Source organism: Alternaria atra (assembly GCF_907166805.1).
Source record: "Alternaria atra isolate CS162 genome assembly, contig: 14, whole genome shotgun sequence".
Classification (NCBI taxonomy): Eukaryota; Fungi; Ascomycota; class Dothideomycetes; order Pleosporales; family Pleosporaceae; genus Alternaria; species Alternaria atra.
Genome location: NW_025091311.1, coordinates 18,322 through 44,200, shown reverse-complemented (window position 1 = coordinate 44,200; position 25,879 = coordinate 18,322). Strand labels below are relative to the sequence as shown.

Genomic DNA, 25,879 nt, shown 5'->3' with positions numbered 1-25,879 from the left:
GTATATGGCAGCAGCACCGCAGCCGCCGCTCGCTTGCGATAAAGCCAAACTCCTCTGCTAAGGACTCAACTGCAGTATCGTTGTTACTTGCGTTGTCAAGCACAAAGTACCCAACGCTCGTGTTGTCAACGCCAAAAGCCGAAGTATTGTTGTTGCTACAGCGGCAATATTATTGCCAGTGTGCGCTCCGTGTAGCTTAGGCAACCTAAGCAGGTGGTCAACTAGCTTGCCCTCACTGTTGAGGTAATGTACGCAGAGGCCAGTAAAAGCATACTGCCCACCAATTGAAGTCCAGTTGTCAAACGACACGTGTATAAGCAACCGGGCTTCACGAAGGTAGTTGGTAACAGCTGGTATGTATGTGTTGTACTCAGCAATAATATGATCGCGGAGCGTTTGGTGGCTACGCCAAAGGAGGGCTTCAGCTAGCGGGTTCACGGCTGCAATCATGGCTCGAAACTGCGGCGTTTCTATTACGCGGAGGCTCTGGTTGTCCGCGACTACCCAGTCCTTCAGCGCGTCCTGAAATCGAGAGGTTGAAAAGCTTGCTGCCATCTCATTTGCCACCTCTTGCGATACTTCTATCCCTTTAGACCTCATAATATGTACCTGGGACTTTGCGAGCGCGCCTATAATATTGCCCTCCCTGCTAGCAATTGGTATAGGTCCGTTAGGTCCGTGTGAGTGCCTAGGCTTGTTGCTTGAGAGGTGTCGGCCGGCGTTTGTAGTGCTGTCAGCCTCGTAGCAAGCCTCCTGCTTCCGTCGTTGATGGCAGTACCGGCAAAGCCAGTAGTTCTTCTTGTACTTGCGGTGCCAGACGGCCCAGCCGTGGCGGTAGATCTAGCTTTTTGGCCCACCGCGACTATTGCGCTCCACTTGGCGCCGCTCAAGGTACGGCACACGCTTAAAATCAAGCCCGTCGTAATTATCGTCGTCGTCGCCGTCGTTGGGGAAGTCCGCCTGTACTGCCACGGGCTCATCAGCCTGTGCCTCGCTCGCAGTATCGCCAACAGTAGGCGCGTTCGATAGCGATGGTAGAGGAGAATTGCGCTTGTCGTATTCTACAAGGCGGCGAAGGCCTAAATTAGAGGGAGTAGACATGAAGTACACTAAAAAGTATTATGGCAACAGTAGTATAGCGTCGTGTGTATAGCGGACGCGACGCGACGCGAAAGGCTTGCTAGATGCGGCTAGCGCGCTTCTATAAATTCCGATTGGCTCGATGCTCTATATGCTAACTTGTATAGGATTAGTGTTTATGTATCTAGGACTAGCGCGGCTTCGAAGCTGCACTAGATGTAGCTATCACGACTGCAAAATTCTGCTTTAAAAACAGCCAACGTCAGTCCAACATCAGTCAGTTCAGTCAGTCTAGAGACCTCTGAACTGACTGGACTGACGTCCAGCGGCCTCAAGAACTGACTGACTGAACTGAGTCTTGGCAGTCAGTTCAGTCAGTTCGAACTGAGTTACCTGACTGATAGCAAGTCTGGGCGTACGTGCGAGACGTTATCGAAGGCGCCGGAGACATCGAGTAGCAAGAGGCTCGCCACTTGACTGGTGCTTTGGCTCCATGCTTCGTAGATCTTATGGGTGACGGCATGGAGAGCGTGCTCAGTAGAGCGCCTCTTCCTGCCGCCCATATGTGTCGGCGGTAGGACATGATGGGTCTCAGCCAGGTAGCTGAGCCGTCGTGCTATGACTGCATCCATGATCTTGCCGGTGGTGTTCATCAGCGCAATAGGCCTGTACGACTTCGGTGCTGTGTAGTTGTCCTTGCCCGGTTTGCGTAAGACTACCGTGGTCGACTCGCGGAAGTGGGCCGGGCAGTATCCTAGGTGTAGGCTCTGGTTGAAGATCCTCGTCAGGTGGGCTGCAAGCTGGGCTGCTCCCGCTTGCAGGGCTTTGTTGGCGATACCATCCGGACCAGGTGCTTTGAGTGATGACGCTGCTCGTATGGCATCACTAACCTCCTTTTCTGTCACCGGTGGCATAACCACTTGGTTGTCGTACTGTGCGTCTCGTATGTCCTCCAGATCTGCCTCCGGTGGCCTTGGAAAAAAGGCCTCCAGGAACACATCCGCTTTCTTGGCTGGATCCGTTATTTCCAGCTGTGTCTCTGGATGTCGTATAGCGGGTGTGACTAGTGGGGCCGGGTTTCCTCTTGTCTTCGCCCATCTGACGAGTTTCCACAACGCCTCTGGCGACTTCGCGGCCTGCTCTACCCGTCCTCTATGGGCATCCCTTAGTGCTTTTTTAATCGTTCTTGCTTTGTGATTCCTCGCTACGCGGTACGCCTCCCACGACTCGTCCGTATGATGTTGGTTGTGTGCTCTTTTGAGTCTTTTCGCTTCCGCAAGAACTGCGCTGCACCCTTCCGTCCAACCCTCCTTGATCCGGTCTGACGGACGTGTGTGTGGTACTGCCTTGTCTATAGCTTTTTGGGTTGCCTCGATAGTCTCTCGGACATATGTGTCAAGCGCTGTTTTGTTTGCTGGTCTACGGAGCGGCGGTAGAGCCTGTTTTAGTGTCTTCTGGTAAACTCCCTCGTTCAGCCGCTTCCAATTTCTCTTTGGCGTTGCTTCCCGTTGCTGTACTCTCATATCTATTATGGTGCTGATAGGAAGGTGGTCGGAATCGTGGTCGAGATCTCGATCGACCTGGCTTCTGATCACCCGATCGACCAGGCCCACAGTCACTAGACAAAGGTCTATAGTGGAGCGTGAGTTTCTTTCCTCGTATGTGATAGTTCCGGGACGTAGTGTACTGTTCAGGTCGAAGTCTTCCATAATCTCTAGCAGGTCTGCGGATTCGGGGTCGGTATGTCTCACGTCTGAGCCACCCCACACGGCGGGGTGGTGCAAGTTGAAGTCGCCAAGGAGTATCTGCTCATTGGGCCGATTGTCGTGCATGATTGTACGAATATTTGTCAAGACGGTGCTTTCGCTCGTGATGCGTCTCGCCGGATTGTATACGTTGTGTATAATAAGCTGTGGTCCATCTTGTTGATCGTCGTTGGGCTCGATTGTGAGAGAGCAAATGTCTCTGCTATGCTCTTTGAACTGCCATTTCTTGTGGTCTAATCTTTTGTTGATGAAGAAACAGACCCTGGCGGGTCCTGCCTCCTCTTCTGCTGGACAGCAGAGATGAAAGACGTCTTTCGCTGGGTGGTTGTAAGAGGCTGAAGCCTTGGTTAGTAGTACTTGGCCTGTGGCCTTCGTTATAGCTGGTTGGGATAGGCTGCAACCCTCGGAGCGTTGTCGGGGCTTCATCGGCGCTCCACGGACCCTTAGAAGTTTCTCGAACCTAGCACTACGTGATACATAGACTCAGCGCAAGCGTAGTGTAGCTTCTCTATCGAATTCATTACTGTTATACCTTGCACTTATGGTCAACCCATCGCACCCTTACAGTGGTGTGTTGTCGCCGCGAAGGGGTTCCTCCATGGTTCCTGGATGGCCAGAATGTCGTACTCGTGGATCCGGGGGTCGCGCAGCATGGTCGCCATCACCATGTCTCTTGATTTGTGCACGTTGTACTGTAGTATGCTTAGTGTGGTGTGTCTATTCATGCGTCGTCATCGGAAACGATCTCCATGTGATGGCTGTGCTGCGTGTGAGAGGTGTTGCCTCCGTTAGCTTCTAAGGCTCTCCTACTGGGTATAATTTGCCGATGTGGTCTTTGACTTCCGTTCCCCCGTGTCGACTGATCCTCCCGGTTCGTCGAGTCGATAGTGGTTCCGGCGTGGGTCCTTTTCTGCCCTCGTCCGGCTTGCGACCGGGTCCTGGTAAGCTGCGTTGCCAGGATGGGTGCAGCGGTCTGACCGGATCTGCTCCTTCGAACGGTGGCTACTGATACATCTAGCTGGGCATTACGTCCCGCTGTCTCTGCTATGTGGTGGTAACGCGGCCGCATCTCGTACGCGGCCTTCGCTTTGGCCATCTCGTCCTTCCTGGTCGGGCACTGGCGGCTCCACGCTTCATGTTCGCCTCGGCATGCTGCACATTTCCTGGGTACGCTCTGACCGGCCCTTGATGGGCAGTCCCGGGTGTCGTGCTCCTGCGCACAGTGGCCACATGCTGTTGCTGCCTTGCACTGGGTTCCTATGTGGCCGTATCTTTGGCACTTGAAGCATTGCTTCACTCGGCACTGTCGCTGGTATCGCTCGCACTGAAAGACCTCGCCCTGCTAGATCAGGCCCTCGTCAATTATCTTGTTCGCGTCTTCCGGTTTGGTGAACTCGATGGTGATGGTCGATGCTGTCTTGGCAGCAGCGTCTCTAGTCAGCCATCCTATGTGTCTTATCTCCGCCCGAGGTATGAAAGGTCGGTTGTCCTGCAGAATTTGCGCTGTGATTTCGTCTAGCTTGCTCATGTCTATTGTGCTCGTGCGTATGCCATGCGCTAGGACACCGTATGTTGGGATCTGTACTGTAGTTCCACTGCCTATGCGGTGGGCCCAGTCGTCCGCAAACTGTCGCAGCGCCTCGACCTCGCTGCTGCTAGCTGTCTTGATGCTCAGATCTCCGCTCTTCAGCTGGTTAGATGAGACGATCTTCACGTTGGCTATGTTCTCGTTGCCGCTCTGCTCAATGGCACGCTGGCAGACTTGCTATCAGTCAATTCAGTCCAGACTGTAGTCCGTGCACGCTAACTCTGCTGCCACACTAACCTAGCCACCTACCCCTCTAAGGCTAGTGCGAATGAACAAAACGGGTAAAGCTGTATCTCTTTCTTCGTTTCCACCCCTGCCCGTGATGAGATATAAGGTTCTGACAGCGTGCACGGACTACAGTCTGGACTGAATTGACTGATAGCAAGTCTGCACGCTGGACATGAAGTTTAAGGTTACTGGGGTTCATTGCCCTCAGGCTCTGTATGGTGAGTGGGTCTCTGATGTTCATGATGACCTCACGCTGTGTCTGCACGGAAGGTGTTTTGAGACTTTGTGCATTGTATGTACCTGCTAGTGGGACGCCTCTGGCTGCCGCTGCCGCGTAGCTCATCGGTCCGTTCGCCTGCTCTTGCGGTCTTTTGTTCCTGATCTCTCGCACCACCTCCAGCGTTGCTTTACCCACCTCTGTGGCGTCTTTGGCCGCTGCCCTCGCCTCCTCTGCCGTGTTGCCATTCCGTTGTATGTTCGCTGCGGACTGTTGAACGAGTTCTACAGTAGACTTGAGCTCTTGCTTGATCTGGTCGAGGGTCTGCGCCGTGTTTTCTACTGCTGCTCTAGCCTCGGTCTGCGCAACGTTGAGGGCATCACTGAGGCTGCTGAGGTCGGGGGCGTGCTGCGTTTTCAGGACGAACGTCAATGCGCCGCGAATGATATCGCCAACGATGTCTGCTGGCAGAGGCTGTTGGCCTCCGTTGCGCTCGATTAGCGACAGCACCTCACGAAGGAAAGCGCTGAGATTGGTAGCATGCTCGTCTATTGGAATCGGCCAGGTCGACCTTCGAGGCCACAGTGTCGCCATGGCGCCTCAGCAGCAGTGGGCGCTACTTCTGAGTGCTGGCTAGTCGAGTGCCGTCTCTAGCTGACGTTTGCGTACGTTGAACTACGTTAATTCCAAAAAGTGAAATTCTCGCTGTTGTCGTGTTTTTTTTTTGATTCAAGTTACCTGATTGATTTGATTTGATTAGATCCTACACGGTTGCAGCCGCGAAAAGCAGCTATGCCCGGCTGACAGGCTTGGCAGACAGCCGACGCGGTGCGGACGTTGATCCGCGCCGCCCCACTTCATTCCAAAGAACCATCTGTCCCCAGAGGCCTGCCGTTTCCCTCCCACCACTATCTACATTTGCCTGTCCGCTCATCTAGATAATGGCTCTACTAACTGAACACTGTACTTCTAGGCTCGTAGAGGCACGGTTGCCTCGTGTTCTGCGTCTGCAATACCTTCAGTCTCCCCCCAGCGCTCAGCTATCGTCTTCGCGCCTGCGATCCCCATTTTGCCCAAGGATCTGCGTCTGCTCTACATACTCGATGGCTTTGGTGGCTAGCTGTGGCGTGCCTAGGATGGTCCGGATGTTGTCTCGTCCGGACAGGTTGGCGAAGTACAGTCCCGGAGATGCCTGTGCTTGCTGCAGTGGAGAAGGATATGTGCGACGGTCTGTCGTCTCGCTCCGCAGTCGCAGCGCGGGCTGGTGACGTCTGGCACTCTTCGGGCGAAGAGAAAGTCGTTAAGTCCGATCTTCTCTGTCCGCAGCTGCACCAGCAGCGCGCTCTCCCTTAGTGAGCCCCTCGTGGAGCCGGGTACTTTCTTGGTGGGCGTTGGAGTGTGTCTGTAGGTTGCTCGGCCCTTGGTGTCCTTGCGTCACTTTGCTATCCATGCCCGTTCGGCTTGTATGCTGCACCATCTTTTACAGTCGACTTTATAGTGAACAGCTGGGGAGGCGCGTCTGCCGGCAAGCTTCTGCGGCCGTCTTCTCTCCATCCGGTGGCTTCCTTGGCCGCTTTATCGACGGCCTCGTTCCCGGGTATGCCGACGTGGGCCGGTATCCATCGGACGGTCACTGTCCGTCCGTTGTCCGGGAGCCCCCGGGACCTGTCGCGCGATGTCCGCGAGGATGTAGGCGCCTGATCGTCCCTCCGCCTTAGCGATGGACCAGACGGCGGCCTGGTTGTCTGTGTATATGGCGACGTCTCGTCGCGCACCGTTTCGGCTCGCATACTCTTGAGCGATCTGCAGTGCTAAGCTGATGCCTTGTAGTTCTGCTGCATATACCGTCGACTCTATGTCTGAACCCATGTGTACGGATCGCGCCTGTTGTGTGAGCGGACACAGTGCCGCAGAGCCTATTTCGCCTTCGATGCCGCTGCCATCTGTGTAGATGCTAAGGCTGTTTTCCCTTTACGTGTTCTTTGTCGTGTCGCGCCCGTGCTTCCTCAGCGGTCGCATCAATGTAAGTGGTTGGGCCCTGTCTCCAGGGCGGCGTGAGGAAGCACGGAATCTGCTTGCCTGTCGAAGTCTTGGGTTCGCATGCTCGTTATGTCGTTGTAGACCTTCTGCCAGGAGCTGGTGTGTCTGCAGTCTTGTCTGGGACTGTCGGCTGTGCTGTGTTTGTCTGAAATCCTGAGGTGGCTGCGATGTTCTTGCTCGAGAGTAGGCGGACGATAGTGTATGAGTTGTGCTTCCATATTTGCTGCTCGATGGGAGGAGAAATGTCTCTACGTCTAGTGCCGCTCTTGATGTAGCTTTGTATGCCCCGCTGATGACCCTGGCTGCTCTTGCTTGTATGCTCTGCAGTGTGTTGAGCATCCTCTTAGTGTAGAGTTTTCCTTTTATGCTAGCGTTTGACCACACTGAGCATGCATACATCATCTGCGGGAGCACTGTGCCTTCGTATATTCGCCGCAGGTCGTGGAGGCTAGCGCCCCAGTTGGATCCTCCCAGACAGCTGAGCGCATTCACTGTCTTCGTCGTTTTCCGCCTGATCTCCTCGGTGTGTTGCTTCCAGTGCAGTTTCGCGTCCATCGTTAAGCCCAGGTATTTGCATGTTGCTTCGGGCCGTATCTCGCCCCACGCGGTATGAATTAAGGCCTCTGTGTTAATGCGCTTGCGTGATCTTGTAAAGTGGGTGAGTTGGAACTTGTTTGGGGCGAAGACCGATGCGTGTGTGCTGGCCCATCGTTGTGCTTTCTCAAGGATTTTGCCCAGTGTCTCACACGTCTGCTCTGTCGTCTGGCCCCACGCAAGGATGCCGACGTCGTCAATGTAGCCTGTGGACATGGCGTCTGGCGCTTGGTTGCATTCATCTATCAGATCGGCGTTGTAGAAGAGGTAGAGGATAGGCGATAGCGGCGAGCCCTGGGGTATACCCGTGTTGATCTGGTATGCTATCGACCGGAAGCCGTCGATTGCGATGCTGGTGTGTCTGTTGCTGAGGAAGCTTGCGATCCACTTTACTGTTTTCTCGTCTACTCGTCTCTTCCGCAGATCGTGAAGCATGCGTGTGTGAGACGTTATCGAAGGCTCCGGAGACATCGAGCAGCAAGAGACTCGCCACCCGTCCAGTGTTGTGGCTCCATGCTTCGTATATCTTATGGGTCACGGCGTGAAGAGCGTGCTCAGTCGAGCGCATCTTCCTGCCGCCCATGTGTCGGCGGTAGGAGGGATAGGTCTCGGCTAGGTAGCTGAGTCGCCGTGCTATGACTGCGTCCATGATTCTGCCTGTGGTGTTCATCAATGCGATGGGCCTGTACGACTTCGGTGCTGTGTAGTCGTCTTTGCCCGGCTTGCGTAAGACGACCGTAGTCGACTCGCGAAAGTGGGCCGGGCAGTATCCTAGGTGCAGGCTCTGGTTGAAGATCCTCGTCAGGTGAGTTGCAAGCTGGGCTAATCCCGCCTGCAGGGCTTTGTTGATGATGCCATCCGGACCTGGTGCTTTGAGTGGTGATGCTGCCCGTATGGCATCTCTCACCTCTTTCTCTGTCACTGGCGGCATGTTCACCTGATTGTCGTAGTTGCGTCTTATGTCCTCCAGATCTGCCTCCGGTGGTACTGGGAAGAAGGTGTCTCGGAAGATGTCTGCTTTCTTCGCCGGATCTGTTACCTCCTGCTGTGTCTCTGGGTGTTGGATGGCAGGTGTGACCACAGGGGCCGGGTTCTCTCTCGTCTTCGCCCATTTGACGAGTCTCCACAGTGCTTCTGGCGACTTCGCGGCCTGCTCTACCTGTTCTCTGTGAGCGTTTCTTAGTGCTTTCTTGATCGTTCTCGCTTTGTGGTTTCTTGCCGCACGATAGGCCTCCCACGACTCGCCTGTGTGACGCTGGCTGTGTACTCTCTTGAGTCTCTTGCTTCTGCGAGCACTGCTCTGCACTCTTCCGACCACCCTTTCCCCTGATGCGGTCTGACGGCCGTAAGTATGGTATTGCTTTGTCAATGGCCCCTTGAATTGCCCCAACGATCTCTTGGACATACGTGTCAAGCGCTGTCTTATTTGCGGGTCTGCGAAGTGGCGGCAGGGCTTGTTTTAACGCTTTGTTATAGACGGCCTCATCTAATCGTTTCCAGTCTCGCTTTGGTGTTGCATCGAGTTGCTGTATCCTCATATCTATCACAGTGCTGATGGGCAGGTGGTCGGAGTCGTGATCGAGGTCCCGGTCGACCTGGCTTCGAACCACCCGATCGACCAACCCCACGGTCACCAGACAAAGATCAATGGTTGTGCGTGAGGTTCTTTCTTCGTACGTGATGGTTCCAGGTGGTAGTGTGCTACCCAGGTTGAAGTCCTCCATGATCGCCAGTAGGTCTGCAGACTCAGGGTCGATGTGCCTCACGCCTGTGCCTCCCCACATGGGGTGGTGCAAGTTAAAGTCGCCGAGCAGGATCTGCTCGCTGGATTGGTTGTCGTGCAGTATTGTGCGGACATCCACTAGTACGGTACTGTCGCTCTCGCTGCGCCTCGCTGGGTTATAGACGTTGTGTATGATCACGTTTTGCTCCTCCTGTTGATCGTCGCCAAACTCTACTGTAAGCGAGCAGATGTCTCTGCTGTGCTCCTTAAACTGCCACTTCTTGTGGTCTAATCTCTTGTTGATGAAAAAGCATACCCGGGCGGGTCCTGCCTCGTTTCCTGCTGGGCAGCAAAGGTGGAAGACGAGTTTCGCTGGATGGTGTGTCGTCGCCGCGAAGGGGTTTCTCCATGGCTCCTGGATGGCCAGAATGTCGTACTCATGGATCCTGGGGTCCCGCAGCATGCTCGCCATCACCATGTTTCTTGATTTGTGCACGTTGTACTGTAGTATGCTTAGTGTGTTGTGCTTATTCATGCATCATCGTCGGAGTCGATCTCCATGTGGTGACTGCTGTTGTTCTGCATCGCCCGGGTGTTGAGTCTAGTCGATTCTAGAGCTCTCCTGCTAGGTATGATCTGTCGATGCGGTCTTTGGCTCGCGTTTGCTTGCGTTGATGGATTTTCCTGATCCAACGGGTCGATAGTGGTTCCAGCGTTGGTTCTCTTCTGTCCTCGTCCGGTTTGCGATCGGTTCCTGGTAAGCTGCATCGGCTGCGTAGCTGCCACTGGTTGACTAGTCCTTCTCCTTTGAATCGTAGACGTCGGGATATCAATCTGCACGTTTTGTCCGGCTGTTTGCGAAACGGGGTGGTAGCGCGGTCGCATCTCGTACGCGGTCCTTGCCTTGGCTATCTCGTCTTTCCTGGTCGGGCACTGGCGGCTCCACGCTTCGTGCTCGCCGCGGCAGGCGGCACATTTCCTGGTCACGGCTTGTCCAGCCCTCGATGGGCAGTCTCGTGTCGCTCTGCGCACAGTGGCCACATGCTGTTGCTGCCTTGCACTGGGTTCCTATGTGGCCGTATCTTTGGCACTTGAAGCACTGCTTCACTCGGCACTGTCGCTCGTATCGCTCGCACTGGAAAACCTCACCTTGCCAGATCAGACCCTCGTCGATGATCTTGTTGGCGTCCTCTGGTTTGGTGAACTCGATGGTGATAGTTGTCGCCGTCTTGGTGGTAGCATCTCTAGTAAGCCAGCCTATGTGTCTTATCTCGGCCCGGGGTATGAACGGTCGGTTGTCCTGCAGTATCTGCGCTCTGATCTTGTCGAGCTTGCTCATGTCCATCGTGCTCGTGCGTATGCCGTGTGCGAGGACGCCAAACGTCGGGATCTGCACTGTAGTCCCACTGCCTATGCGGTGGGCCCAGTCGTCCGCGAACTGTCGTAGCGCCTCGACTTCCCTGCTGCTTGCTGTCTTGATGCTCAGGTCTCCGCTCTTCAGCTGGTTAGATGAGACGATCTTCACGTTGACTATGTTTTCATTGCCACTTTGCTCGATGGCACGCTGGACATGCATTTTGAGGTTGCTAGGATTCATAGTCCTCAGGCTCTGTACGGTAAGGGGGTCTCTAATATTCATGATGACCTCACGCTGCGTCTGCGCAGATGGCTGTTTGACACTTTGTGCATTGTATGTACCTGCTAACGGGACTCCCCTGGCTGCCGCCGCAGCGTAGCTCATTGGTCCGTTCGCCTGCTCTTGTGGTCTCTTGTTCCTGATCTCTCGCGCAATCTCCAGCGTCGCTTTACCCACCTCTGTGGCGTCCTTGGCTGCCGCCCTCGCCTCTTCTGCCATGTTGCCATTTTGTTGTATCTTTGTTGCGGACTGTTGTACGATTTCTACGGTGGACTTGAGTTCTTGTTTGATTTGGTCGAGGGTTCGCGCCGTGCTTTCTGCTGTCGCTCTTGCCTCGGTCCGCGCGACGTTGAGCGCGTCGCTGAGACCACCGAGGTCAGGGGAGTGCTGCGTCTTCAGTACGAACGTCAATGCGCCGCGAATGATGTCGCCAACGATGTCTGCCGGCAGAGGCTGCTGGCCTCCGTTGCGCTCGATCAAGGATAGCACCTCGCGAAGGAAAGCGCTGAGGTTGGTAGCATGCTCGTCTATTGGGATCGGCCAGGTCGACCTTCGGGGCCACGGTGTCGCCATGGCGCCTCAGCAGCAGTGGGCGCTACTTCTGAGTGCTGGCTAGTCGAAAGCCGTCTCTAGCGGACGTTTTGCGCGCGTTGTACTACGTTAATTCCAAAAAGTGAAATTCTCGCTGTTGTCGTGTTTTCGATTCAAGTTACCTCCCACACTCTGTAGCGAAGGACTCCTTCGTTACGAAATTCGTTACGTAAGAAACTAGGTAAGCTCGGACCCCTACCGTGTTGCCCCACCGAATGAGCCAACCCACACAGCCACGCAGCCTCCCATCCATCCGAGAAACCTCCTCGCTTGCAATCGACTAACGTACCCCATCAATCCGCACAGCTTCCACCGCCACCGCCACTCCATTCGCATGTGGGTAACCCAATCATTTATCCCTATCTTCCACGCCATGAATAGTCGATTGGGGCTCACAATGCGCAGCTAGGCCTACCACAGTATCCTATTTAAGATCTCGATCTCGTGGCTAACAGACTTGTCAACAATCAAGCCAATCAAGCCGGTCTAATCTGATATGGTAATCAACTAACTCGCGGAGGTTAAGATCTTACTAAATGTAGTTAGATCGGATTGATTGGCTTGATTGTTGACAAGTCTGGTGGCTGAGATGTCAACGTATAAGAGGGTCGGACATATCTGGTCTAGCAGAATGCCGCCAAATCATTTTCCTACCCATTTCGCTCCACCAGCTTGGGGCTGCATGGAGCACACCAGACGCCGACTTACTCTCAGTCAGCCAATTCACCGGCAATCTTTGGGTGAACCTGCCTGCGCTTGTCTCTGAAAACGCCTGCTGTTTCCTAGCCTCTTTGAGGATTACAGCTCGCTCGTTCGCTCCTAGAGGCATTTAGTCAACGGTACGTGCGCTCATTCTAGTCTAATCAACAGTGCCCTTGTGCACTTTACCTACCTTTCATCATTCTAGCAGGCTCTAAGATATATCCTCTTGTCACAATATTTCTTCTACCGCTTCACGATGTCGTCGCTATCGCTGACGCGTCCGTTTAGACGGATTTAATTGCTTATAGTGCCGGTTGTTATACTTCTCAACCCTGTGGCGTATCCGAAATCACGAACACCCTTTGCTGACACTTGAACCTAGTGCTTCCCCTTCGTGTCCCTCCCTTCCGTTGATGGGTGTGTGTCCAGATACATGACTGGCCACTAGGTCCATCTAATCACCGTAGCCGGGACTACTAACTGGCCATTCCTCTAGCGTACTAACCTTTCAATTATAGTACTTGACTTCTATTATCTTCAACCTCTACGCACGCTCTATTATGACCGACTTGGCAGAAGAATTGGAGCGATTAGGGCTGTCAGAATATTTGGATGTTCTTGTGGCCGAAGGCTTCGATACCTGGGAAACGGTGTCAGATATAACGGAATCAGACTTGTGAGTCGCTGTGGCATTGCTCAGCAGAAAGGAAATTTACATATACAGTAGAAACTCCCTCAATGTAAAGATTGGTCATCAAAGGGTATGTGCAGCAATGCTTTTGACAATGTCACCACGCTAATTCTACCTATCAACAGAAACTTCAGCGGGCGATTGCGGAATCGCGCGGCCCGGTTTACAATTACCGCCCTCCAATCGCTCGCATGAAACGAAAGTACATGCGACACCCTAAGGTCCGTGTTTCCAGGCACGCCATTCTCACGTCCTTTGTCACGATCAGACAAACTATTGATGTATTACTAACCTTACTTAGTCAGACGAGCATGCACCCGGGCGACCTCTATCTGCCTATGTAGTTTTCGCCAACCGTTAGTGGCTTTTCCTCCCTGTACACGTTGTGGGACTAACAAAGGTTAGATGTAAGGGAGACTTTGAAGGGCCAAGAATTATCTTTCACAGAGATTGCGAAATTCGTTGGTGAACGGTGGCAAGTTTTACCAGCGGAAGCTCGAGAAGTCTATCAATGTCAGGCCAAGGCCGGAAAAGAGAAATACCACGCGGAATTAGCAGAGTACAAGGGATCTCCCAAATACGATGCTTATCAAAAGTACCTGAAGGAGTTCAAGGCGAAACACGCAGCACCATACAATAGTTCGTTGCGTTAACCTCTTGTTGTCGGTGTTTTACTAACATTGGGTAACAGGTACGGAAAGGATACATTCCAGGTCAGAAACCCACACAAGGACTTCGACGCCAAGCAGTACCCACGAATACGGCGACCGACGGGCAAAGAAAGAGGCCAACTTAGCGGAACTGAATTCTTTCATGGCGGAGCACGATCAGGAGAGACTAAGTCCAACCGTGAGTCTTCTACGGCTTTCTGGATATTCCTCCTCGTCAAGATTAACATCTCCAACAATTCATTCTCGTGACGAATCGAACTCCGCTTGCCCAGAGGATCCTGGCTCACTTATGTTAACATCGTTAGGGTCTGCAGCTCTCCATCAAGAAGAACTATATGATCTTCGCCCTACTGCTGCGGCGCATGACTCGTTGGAGCGGAGTTCGGACTTTAGTATCCCGATTCGCTCTTCGTCCTTCATATATCAACCTGGGAACACATCAACTACACTTCCCCCCTCTCCTATACTTTGCAGTACGACGATGTTATCAATTCATCCCTAAAACGGCCGTTTCAGGAGTCTACATGGCTACCGTCCATTACTCACGAAGGCAGGATACTCTAACTTGGGAGAGGCCGCGTATATGACCGCGCGGATGATGTAGGATCTTCAGCCTGCTTGTAAAACACCTACAATCATTCCGGACTTCACTGCATCCAGTGCAAAGTCTCGAGCCGACTCTGTCCTCGCTCGATCGATCCTTCCAGGCTTCTTCCCCAAGACAACAGGCTCAAGAACCCCATGACTTCTCCTCCTTCGGAGTACTAGTAAGAGCTGGTAAATTGGCCCGAATCACCGACGCGGAAGTTGTGGACAAGAACGGCTCTCTTTAAGCTTTGTTCGCTCAAGATCCGTTCGCATAGGATGTCTGGCGGTGGGTGGAGAAACCTTTCGGATGATTTCCAGGCCTGAGATCAACCTAATGTTGATTTACGGGATCGAGCCATGACACACCAGGCGCTCACTGAGGCATTGACTGGGATACAGTGGCATCAAAATGTGGCCGATTGCATCGTGCGGCTCGCTATTGGAAGATATGAACGGCCTCGTTATTATTACTAGATAGAAATGGAGACCTACGGATCGCAAGGCTCTACTGATGAAATACGCTGCACAAGAGAAAAGAGGTAAGACAATAGATCCTAGGCAAGCATTGGACGCAGTGGAAGCCCTAGAATAACATTCGGTTAGAGAGGATTGTGGATACCCGGGGTCACCTTTTAACAATCTGTCAGAGGCGCCAGAGCGTCCATCTACGTCACCACCGTATCCTGCATGTCAAACACTGATAGCACGGAACATCATGCGATTAGTGGGGCACTGGAAAGGTGTATGCCAGCAGGAAGCGCCAGAAACAACTGTTCCCTGGCAGAATGCTTCCAATCAGCATATCTATAGCCTCAACAGATGCCTAGTCTTGCTCTGCATTATTCAGCTTCATTAGGCGAACTTGAACAGTGCACGCCGAAAATTCTGCATAAAAGTTTCTTAACGTAAACGGCAAGCGAACCGGCCACCCCACCAAGGTTGCGTACCTTTGTATATACATAACCTAACACCACAACAAGCTATTGCATTGTAAAAGACATCAAATTACTACTCAGTATCTACAGTATTTTTCTTGCACGTGCGCGAGTTGTGTCCTACCTCCCTACAGCTTTTGCAGTGCCTTTTGCCGCCTCTGCTTGCACCTGTTTGAGACCTACTTTCGCGCGTTTCCCCCCTCCAGTTGTGCCTCAACGTCCTTTTCAGCAACTAATTCATCTGCCTCCGCCTTTGATAGGTCTCCGCCCTTCTGTATCCGCTTCCTTTTGCGTTGTTTGCGCTCAGACGCAGCCTTGTTTGCCTTCTCAAAACGTGCGACCTGGCCTGCCAGCAACGACTGTGAATGCACCATCATCTGGGCGCTTTTCTTCAGCTGATCAAGCATCTCAATGATAGAAGCAGGCGAAGAGCTCTTGTGCTGTCGAATCCGATCGCGAATAAGCGTTGATTGAGCCTCTATCTCATGGGCGTTGCTTGGTGTTTTAGGATTCCATTCAACAGCCCCTAGTAAAGGTGGTGTCGGCGTTCGAGGCTCTACTTCAAGCTTCGATAACACAACCTCTGGGCTGTGTGGAACTAAACCAGTTGCTTAGAAGCTTGACTAGATATTCTTCTTTGAAAACGAGCCGCTAAATACCTCCCTAAAGGAGGCTAGGAATGCCTTCTTGTCGATATGGTCGATGTGACTGGTTGCCAAGCCCCTGATCTCTTTCCCATACGCCCGCTTCAACGGCGAAAAACACCCCACATCAAGCGGTTGCAGGATGTACGACGAGTGTAGAGGCATGCAGAGGGTAATAATCTTGCTGTTCTCGCAAAGATCCTGGAACGCAAGCGACTTGTGGCTCTCGTGGCCATCAATAATAAGCAGCCGATGGCTACCCGCCGTACGGGCCTCTGTATGCTGGATAAAGTGCTGTAGCCAGGCTAAACCAAGCTCATTAGTGGTCCAGCTGTTGTCGCTAACCCCAACACGCCAGTCTTTTGGTATATCATAGTACCAGGACCGGTCGTGGTTCTTCGCTTTGAAGATAAAGAAGGGTGGGATAGCCCAGCCCTTCGCGTTGACTCCTGCGATCAACGTAACCCACTCACGATTGCCAGTTTGAACGCCTATAGGCCGATTGCGTCTCTCTGAAGCAGTAACAACCTTCACGCTTCCTGCGACACATATAGTAGAGCCAGTCTCGTCAAAGTTGTACGTATCTTCATCTAGGATGCCGTACTTCCTCTTTGTGTTCTGTACAAGGTCAAACCAGGGGCTAATAACCGCTGCATCGCTGCACAGAACTCTCTGGCGATCGCGCTGTCGAGCCAATCGCGATTTGAGTTCAGGCTTGCGACGGACGAGGTTGCTGGTCCATTCTCGCCAACCTGGCCACCACCGCGTACAGCAAGCAATTGGTTAGCCATTTCGCGCACATAACCTAGCGTAGGCGCAAACCCTCGCGCATCTAGCTTTCTTATGCATTGAACAAGCGTGTCCTCTTCGTACTTCGTAAGCCTTAATGAGTTAGCTTGGGAATCGCGTCGTGATGTCGTTCCGGCGCGTCGGTCATGGAGGGTGCTTCGACGAACGTTGTAGATTGCTGCAGCGCGTCGCTCACTTAAGGACGCGTCTTCTTTTATTGCTTGAGTAGCTAGGATAACTCTATCCTCATAAGGGAGTATTTCTCCGTTGTGTTGTTGAGACACTGCAGCTGAAAGTAGAGAGTTGCGCAATCTTAGTGGGGTGGCCGGTTCGCTTGTTACATCAAAACATCTATCCGCAAAAGTTATCTACAATCACGCAAACCCTAGCCCGCTGACCCGCTCTTCAAACGCCCGTTCCTACGCCGACATCACCGACTTCGAACTTTTCAGCGTCCCTTCCAAAGTGAAGACATCAAACATAACACCCGCTCTCGCATGCACCTCGCCGTCGTTCAAGACGCTATCTAGGGCTTTAGCGGAAGTCATGAAGCGCGGTGAAGCTCGATTTTTAGCCTGATCTTCTTCGCTTCCTTCGCAACGCGCATCGAACGGGCGAGAAGTTCTAGTATTGGCAAATTAGGCTTGATCACAGCATCAATACTAACAACTAAATGTCTTACCTTGATAGACTCTGACGATTCGGCCAGATGCCCTTCCTCGATTGACGGCTGTAATAGCTTGCTGTGCATTGCATCTTGAGGAGAACTGGAATTATTCAATGCCCAGGTGATAGCTCTTTTCGGCCCATGCGCATCGGAATGCAAGTACTTTTGCGGTTGCTTGCTTTCCTTGGTCATTGGGAACACAGACCGACTCTTGTGGCGACCAGAGAAGGACAGCATATCCCTTGCCAAATTGGAGTTGACCTGAGCAGTTCTCACTCCATGGATGGCAGAGGTTCTGACTGCGAGTAGCCATCCATAGTGGCTATCACCCTCTGAAGTTTGCGACGGTGACCGAGCTTGAAGCCAAGGCGGTCAAAGTCCTCCTCTTTGGCCGTCATTAGCTGCCTCCACGAGTCATACCCCTCCTCTTCAGGCTGCCTTAGTTTTCCCTGAAGGCTCCGTAACCACTGGACCTGAGAGTTGCGGCCCATGTAGTCTGTTTCACTTTCGTCTTCGTTTTGTAGTTGATCTTCCTCTAAAAAATCTAGTTCTTCGATGGAACCAACTGACGCTGCGACCTGAGCTTCTCCGGAGTTGGAGCTGTTGTCATCCTGTTCATCAAAAGATGATGCTTGCCTCAGTCGTTTGCCAATTGACTTTATCGGCACGGCAGGCGTAAGAGGCGTGTCGTCCTCAAAATCATTGAGAGTGTCCTCGATTCTCTTCCTGCTTGTCTCAAGATCGATGCTAATATCGTTCAATAACGTGGTCAAGGTCTGGTTCTTCTGTAACGCCCTGTGCGAAATAAGACAACGTAGATAAGAATGATTAGATCAACAAACTCTCTCAAGCGATCCCTGCGCTCTTCGTCATAAGGACATTCCAAATTCTGCGTCCCACAGACGATGCAGCGCGGCCTGGTGCCAGAGCATTTCGTTTCTGCACATGTTAGCTCGCACAATATGTCCACACGAAGCAACTGGTAGGTCGGGACGGAAGGATTGGTTTAGAGATTATACCCACTGTGCTTCCGGCATCTAGTGCACTACATCTCTGATTAGCGTCATGTTGCTGGTTAATAGCAGATACGGTGCTTACTGCCTTATTCACTATGTCGGGACGAATACGGGGAGGCTTCGGAGGGACAGTCTGCTGGTCAGGCCGCCTGAGCCGAGGGATAGCTACTTTAGCGCCTGGGCCGCTGCTGCTCTCCATTGATGGCAAGCTCCTTTAGAGGTGGCTTGAGTCGGCTGGGCGGAGCTCGCGTAATGGTTCCATAGAAGCAGATACCGGGGCGCAAGTGGAAGCTGGTACGTGAGAGCGGGGCTGTGACGATAATATTGCGCACAGTGTATGATTGTAGCCAGCAGCCTAGAGGGTGCAGCGCTCACAGCTTCTTATGACGAATTGTTGCGGAGAAATGACGTAGCCGGTTGGTGGCGAAAGTGGCAAAGCTTGATCAGCCGGTTAAGCATCGACCAATCAATCTCGCTATGTCTGCCGCGCTACGAACCTCTATATCATCGCCGAGTGTCAGCATCCTACATGTGTACCACTCCGCCTCGCATCGTCGACAACTGCCTTGGTACTCCATTGGCACCAACGGTATTTTTCTTAAATACAGTACTAAGTCATAAGTGTGTTCGCGTTAAGCGCACGGGCTCCACAACAACATGAGATTGCGAGACAGGTATCTTCTGCAACACCACACAACTCCATCAATATGAGGTCTTTTAGCACTGAAATTTCGGGCAATCGAATGCCCAGCGGTGAATTATCGGAAGCGCAACGCATATATATCTTAGCCCAGGTTGACGCTGGTGTATCGACGCGCAAAATTAGTGAGACGCTCGGTTGTACACAACGCGCTGTACAGAAGATTGTCGCGCGATGGAAATCGACCACCTACCACACCAGGCACGATCGTATGGGCCGCCCACCCATTTTAAGTAGTAGAGATCATCGTCGGCTTCTTATCATCGTAAAGAAAGATCCTACAATCGAGTACAGCGCTCTCCGTACGGCCGCGGGCCTTAATGGTGATGGGACGACACCACCAGTTTCATTTCGAACTATCGCCCGCGCTCTTGCAAGTACAAATTACTCCAAGTAACGAGCCGCCCGGAGGCCAAAAATCAACGCAATTACAGCTAAACTTCGCCGTGACTGGGCTCTACAATGGACTGGATTCGACTGGGATCGAACAGCTCTCAAGTTCAGCGATGAGTGCAGTATTGCGCGCGGTTCTGGCCGCCATCCTCGCTGGGTTTGGCGTTTACCAACCGATAAGTGGAGGCATGAGATGGTGGAGGAGAAGGAGACTAGCCAGCAACCAGCTCGCATGGTTTGGGCTTCGATTTGGATGACTCCAAGGGGTAGAATTGGGCGTAGTCCTCTAGTAATCATGACCCGCGACGCATCAGCAAAGCGCAACGGCTACACAAGTCTTAGTTACACTATGGCTCTCGAGGAAGGACTACGCGATAACTACAGCGCGGGCGAGTTGTTTATGCAGGATAACGCACCAATACACACTGCTCATCGCTCGAGGGAGTGGCTGGAGGTTCACGGAGTTCATACAATCGATTGGCCACCATACTCACCCGATCTTAACCCAATAGAACACCTTTGGTGGGCTCTCAAAAAGCAACCCTATAAGCTTAAGCCTCACCTCGATAATATGGGAGACTCAGAAAGTGAGTGGGCTGAGTTTGAGTTGGGCTTGAAGGAGGCGTGAGCTGCCATACCCGAGAAACAGGTGCGCGACCTCATCACGTCCATGCCGCGACGCATCAACGCAGTTTTCCAAGCCAGGGGTTACCAGACACAATATTAAGGACATTGCGATTATTTCTGTCGTTTTAGAATTTTATTTGGAGCTACTTTGGTGAAGTTGCGTTGAGTTGAAATGTGTGAGATTTTCTGCGTTCGTAGCCCGTGCGTTGCGGGCGTACAGACTTTTGGCGTGGCACTGTATCTCCGTGTAAGATACTTCGTTGGTATCGTGCTGGGCTCCTTCCATGGCGCTGCGTCTATACTTCCTTCCAGGTCAACATCCGCCTCCTGTTCACTAATAGGAGCGCTTACTTTGAAATTCGGCGTCTGCCATTTCTTTTTTCATGGAGCCGGAGATCATCGCCGCCTGCTCTTCGATGCCTTCCTGCTCTTCTACGCTCGCCATTCAATACCCTTCCGTCCTAATTGTAAGAGGCTGAAGCCTTGGTTAGTAGTACTTGGCCTGTGGCCTTCGTTATAGCTGGTTGGGATAGGCTGCAACCCTCGGAGCGTTGTCGGGGCTTCATCGGCGCTCCACGGACCCTTAGAAGTTTCTCGAACCTAGCACTACGTGATACATAGACTCAGCGCAAGCGTAGTGTAGCTTCTCTATCGAATTCATTACTGTTATACCTTGCACTTATGGTCAACCCATCGCACCCTTACAGCAGCGCGGAGATTAATCAAGAGATAGTCTTCAGGCGCCTCGTTGTGCGCGTTATAGTCGACGGACTCGTAAGTATATACTCAAAGACTGGGATAACCTCAGCGATAGCGCCGTAACGGCCACCTCCAACGCGACCGTCAGCGTCTCTGCCACGTCCTTCAAGGCGCTTTGTTGCAGACTTCAGCGGCTTCAACACATCGATATACTCAGTAACGACCGCCCAGTCAGTAGCTGTGAGGCCGTCGGATCGCATCCAGGTCGCAGCCTCAGGCAGCTTGCTACCACGGCTGATCGCGTACGTGTCCTCATCTCGTATCCGACGTATATGATGATTAGCGTAAGCGTTAACAGCGCGCTGTAACTTAACAGCACGCTCAAAGGCGGAATAATATGAGTTCCAGCGAGTAACAACTGGCTTAACGGGAGCAAGTATTTCGCGCTGATCAGCGGGCAGCTCACTGTTAGCTAGGCCCTGGAATGTTTCGAAAAGCTCGAGCTGCTGCGGCGTTTTGATGTAGTTAATCACGCTGAGAAGCACGCCAAGTGGCCCATCCTCGCGCCAGTTGCGTAATAGCTCGCTCTTAACAGCAGCCTCGCTGCTATCGTTGTCGTACGCGTCGTTGTTGTTGCCCCAAAGCAACGCCTGGCCGATTAGGTTAAGAGTATGAGCACCGCAGCGGAGGCGACGATGGGTGGCATTCAAGCCCATCTGCTCCGCAATCCTAAGGACAGCAGCGTCGTTATTAGTAGCGTTGTCAAGCATAAAGTAGCCAATAGTACGCGAGTTAATACCAAACTGCTGCAGAGTTTTGCTAATAATTTCAGCAATTTTCTCGCCAGTATGGGCGCCTGTTAGCTGAGGTAACGCGATAGGGAGGTCTACAAGGTCGCCAGCGCTGTTAACGTAGTGCGTAACAACGCCTAAGAAGCCGCGCTTACCGCCCTTCGTCGTCCAACCGTCAAAGCTGATATGGATCTTACTAAGCGACTTTGACAGATCAGCGACCACCTGGGGCAGCATGAAGTCAAAACGACGCATCACGTACCGCGAAACGCTTGCGTGAGACGTCCACAACGCTGCAGCTGCCTCTGGGTTTGCAGCTTCAAGCATCTGTCGAAACGCAGGCTTCTCAAACTCAGAGAGCGGGTGGTTACCGTCTACGAGCCAGGCGACTGCGGTATGTCGAAAGGCCTGACAATCAAAGCCTCCAAGCTCGTTGGCGATACCTTGCGATACCTTAGCAGTGGTAGCTTTCAAGATAGCGCGTAGGCCACCCTTGCCTGCCTTCGTAGCGCTGTGCACTTTACCAGGAGCTGCGAGGCTGTGGCCGCGTCTGAGCTGCTCGAGATGGCGTGCTGAGGTTGACGTTGAGAGCGTTGTTTCGTATATACCACCTTGCCCTGCGTCTATCCACTTGTGCTGGTGGCAATAGCGACAGACAAAGAAAAGACGATCGGGGTCCTTAATAAGCGCAACGCGATAGCCGTAGCGGTATACCCAGCTTTTGCGCTGTTTCTGGGTAGCTACAGGCTTGCAATATAGCGGCAAGCGCGCCCAATCTATGCCATCAAAGTTGTCGGCAAAGCGCTCATCAAGACCCTTGTTGCAGTCCTCACTACTGTCCTCGTCCTCCTCAGTTATAGCAACTGTCGCGGCGCTGCTGCCTTCGGTTGGCGCTACAATAGCGGCTTCAGGCTGACTCTCGCGAAACTGCGACTCGAACGTGGGCGGCTCGGTAGCCTGAGACGCGGCAATCGCTAGGGCTTTGCGTGGTGAAAGACGCTGAGGTAGCTGGTGGCTCTCATCGATGTTGAAAGGCTGCGACTTAGTGCCGCGAGCAGCGACTTTGGCGCGCTTATTTGGTGTAAAAGCGTTTTTATGCGGACGTTTAGGGGGTCGGGGAGGCGACATAGCGACGATAGAGGCAAGTATAACACCAAAAAACGCGTCAGTATACGCGAACAGGTGGGCTTTAGCGGCTCTAGAACGGAGATAATCACATCAAGGTTGTGCGCTAAAGTATAGCTGACGAAGCGAAACTCAACACTAGAAATGCATCGCGAGATCGCTCGTACGGCAAACTAGATAGCCTCACCAACATTGGCGCTAAAACATCAAGCCAATCAAGCCAATCAATCAAGCCTTAGGGAGGAAGGCTTGATTGACTGCAAAATTGCTAGGCAGAAGCTTGGCTTGATCGGCTTGGAGTTTCGATCAAGCCTCAATCAAGCGCTTGTATTCAGCTTGATTGTTGACAAGTCTGACTGTATCACTGGAGCATTGTGGCAAGCCACAGTTACACAACAGCATTTCATATGCATATGTCAATGCATGGTCTGAGGATCGCCAATGCAATACCACTTAGTCAATCTGTGGGCATCCGTGAGCTATACTTGCAGTGTAAAGTTGAGCTTATGATCGCCTATTGGGCTCGAAGATTGTATAGACCCTAGGGTAGTCAACAAATGCATGGAGCATAGCTAGACTATGCGACTAGGGATGAGACAATGAACAAAATACAGTAAGTCCACACGTTGAGTGCGCAGACACAGTAGCCCGGTAAATCTCTACTATGTGTGGATCTTGATGTTGTTCCTCGTTACTGCCGATCCATGCTGGCAACAGATTTATGACAGATTTTAGCATTATCTTAACAAGCTGGCTTCATTAAACACGCTACGACTGGTATGAGCTTACGACTGCACGTTACTTAGCAATGCATGTCGAGAAATGCTCAGTACAGTAGCGCTATTGCGTCTCCGTCGCCACATCTCAAGCGTGTTGAGATGACCGAAGTGGAACAGTCTTGCTTTCTGCGCTTTACATCGTGTTGATGTCATGATCAATATGACGTTCCGGAGAAAGACATGAGTGGTTGAAAATGATACATTGGTGTTTGCACTAATGTAATTCCCAAGGATATCAGTGGTAGATGAACTGAGGTCGATGCAGAATGAGAGAAGCCGCGTACGGGCTCATGCATGCTTGCTTGATTACGGAATACATACTAGTAGGATATTTATTCACCTAAGATGATGGTTTGATAACTCCACCAACTCCTCCATCGCCTCTTACATTTGTTTATACTGCGGCTTTTACCGCAATAATCACGCTCACACCATGGCATTTTCATTACTTTTGATCAGTACCATTGGTCTCACTCTTGCTATTCCAGTTTCAGCGGGACCAGCCGCCTATGGATTGTGTCAAGCGGGTTGTTCTGCAGTAGTTATGGCATGTTACTCTGCAGCCGGGTTCACTTGGGGAGCCACTCTCGGCGCTTCCGCACCCGCTAGCATCATTGCCTGCAATACTGCCTTTGGTACTTGTCAGGCTGCGTGTGCTGCCGTGCTTTTGGCCCCAACGCCGTAGAGGGTACGACAAAATACCTATGTTATTTTTCGTGTATTAATTCCCAAAGGACTTCAAGCTACCATTAGAGACGGTTGCTACGCCCTTGAATTCTCGAGATGGGACGTTTGAAGTTCAAGCGCGATATTAGTACAGACATTAAGACAGGAGGAGCTTACGCGAGGTTGTAAAAGTCCCATGCAACGCACAACAAATTGGAGAATTGGAAAGCCGATGCGAATTTTTGTTCATTCTGACGTGATATACCTGTAACCGTGGATTCGTGGCCGTGCAAAGAATTCTGGGAAAAACGTTGAATGATATACGCGTGCATCTTTTCCTGGATGTAACGTGGCAGCCCTTTTTATTCCTTGTCCCGCTGACCGATGTTAACTTAGCACTTGAGTGCACACCAAGCAATTAAACAAGAGAGCCGCTTCCCTGAAGACTGCCACAACCCATGAGCTCCAGAGCCCAGTATATCCCAAGGTAGATCTCATAGTGCAATCAGTGTGTCCATCAACCAAGTAAGTTACTTGGTTGACACCAGGGCCTCAAGCAAATGTGGACTCTCTGGACCGGCCGGTTCAACCGGTTGCTTTAACGTAAGCAGATTGTCTTGAGGTGACTAGCCAGTGTCGCGTGTCGGTGGTTAAGGTTCCAACTAATTTAGTCCGGCTCACTGTAGTGCTCTAGCGCCCTGATGTCAAGCAAATAACTTACTTGGTTGATGGACACACTGCTTGTAAAGAGTGAGCCTTGGTGTGGGTGGGGCGCAGTTTGAACTTGTCGCACTCCGCATTAGTTTATGCGTGCACTTCCGGGAGATCGACCCGCAGATGCAGCCACAGCGCGTAATGTGTCACTGTACCATTGGTTCCAAAATAGCATAGGACCTCCACAAGACACTAACCTCGTTCCGATTCATGTCTTATAAGCTGAACTCAGCGATCGTTGACACTTCCCACGTAGCCGCGATCCTACCTCGGTAAGCTGCAATTCTCTGACAGACTGCGACTGGACACACAATGAGCATTTGCATATTGTGCAACCGTACTTTCGGCAGCGACAGAGCTCTCAAACAACATGAAAAAAACTCATCAAAGCATGCACCCTTTGACCCAAAGGCATGCAATCGCTCCTTCAATAGCGAGACTACACTGAGCCAGCACCAACACGATTCTCCAGTCCAGCAAAAACTCAGAAAAGACTCAGTCACTAGCTCCGTCGCACCTGTTCCCTTTACCCACTATGTCCCTTTGCTGTTCTCGACATCTCGTTCAATAATACACAACGGCCGGCGCAGTCGCCACACCACGACGGAGAGCAGTTCACGCGCAAAACCGACCTTTGACCTGCCTGGCACCCCACTCGAAGATCGATTGCGAGCTCTCACTATACCGGATGTTGATACAATTGTCGCACCGCCCGAGACGGATCAAGCACACATTCCCACACGACAAGAGGAGACAAGGACCTCATTCACGTTTCCCGAACTGCACCAAAGGATTTGCGAAGCCGTCGCTCCCGGGATAACTTCGACGTGGTTCAACAACAACACGGACGCTTATTTCGAAGACGAGTACACGACATGTGTTATGGGAAAGTTTATATGCGACAACAACAGATGCAGAAAGAACGGGTGGAGCAGTAAACTCGTAGCAATCTGGATTAGACGATACCCTAGTAGTGGGTACAACGCTATCGTGTACAACCAGCATTGCAAGTCCTGCGGCCGGCTGGGAATCTTCAGGCTGAATGAGGAATCGTACGTGGATCGGATTGCGTACAGGCTCAAGAGATGGGCAGGCGTGGCAGTTGAAAAGCCACCATTTCGTGAAAAGACTCGTATCCCACATAAAAGCGACCTCTGCGAGGGCTGTAAGGTGGGAAATTGCCCGTGGATAGACTGCCAAGAAGAATCTTCATAGAAGC

At 52.1% G+C, this 25,879-nt stretch overlaps 3 protein-coding genes across 3 annotated transcripts; 2 read left to right on the top strand and 1 right to left on the bottom strand.

Moving 5' to 3' along the window:
• Positions 1–12,725: 12,725 nt before the first annotated feature.
• On the top strand, positions 12,726–13,776 carry ALTATR162_LOCUS50 (uncharacterized protein; the record flags this gene model as incomplete). Its single annotated transcript, XM_043307643.1, has 5 exons — positions 12,726–12,841; positions 12,893–12,926; positions 13,158–13,212; positions 13,262–13,499; positions 13,548–13,776. 5 exons carry the CDS (start codon positions 12,726–12,728, stop codon positions 13,774–13,776), a joined length of 672 nt encoding a protein of 223 aa, XP_043163578.1.
• An 819-nt stretch (positions 13,777–14,595) lies between these two features.
• ALTATR162_LOCUS49 (uncharacterized protein) lies at positions 14,596–14,971 on the top strand (the record flags this gene model as incomplete). Its single annotated transcript, XM_043307642.1, has 2 exons — positions 14,596–14,654; positions 14,719–14,971. The coding sequence occupies 2 exons, from the start codon at positions 14,596–14,598 to the stop codon at positions 14,969–14,971; spliced, it is 312 nt and encodes a 103-aa protein (XP_043163577.1).
• Positions 14,972–17,897: 2,926 nt separating this feature from the next.
• ALTATR162_LOCUS48 (uncharacterized protein) lies at positions 17,898–20,259 on the bottom strand (the record flags this gene model as incomplete). The annotated part of the gene is made up of 7 exons (XM_043307641.1): positions 17,898–17,945; positions 17,993–18,007; positions 18,055–18,089; positions 18,174–18,195; positions 18,249–18,259; positions 20,105–20,182; positions 20,238–20,259. The coding sequence occupies 7 exons, from the start codon at positions 20,257–20,259 to the stop codon at positions 17,898–17,900; spliced, it is 231 nt and encodes a 76-aa protein (XP_043163576.1).
• Positions 20,260–25,879: the final 5,620 nt, after the last annotated feature.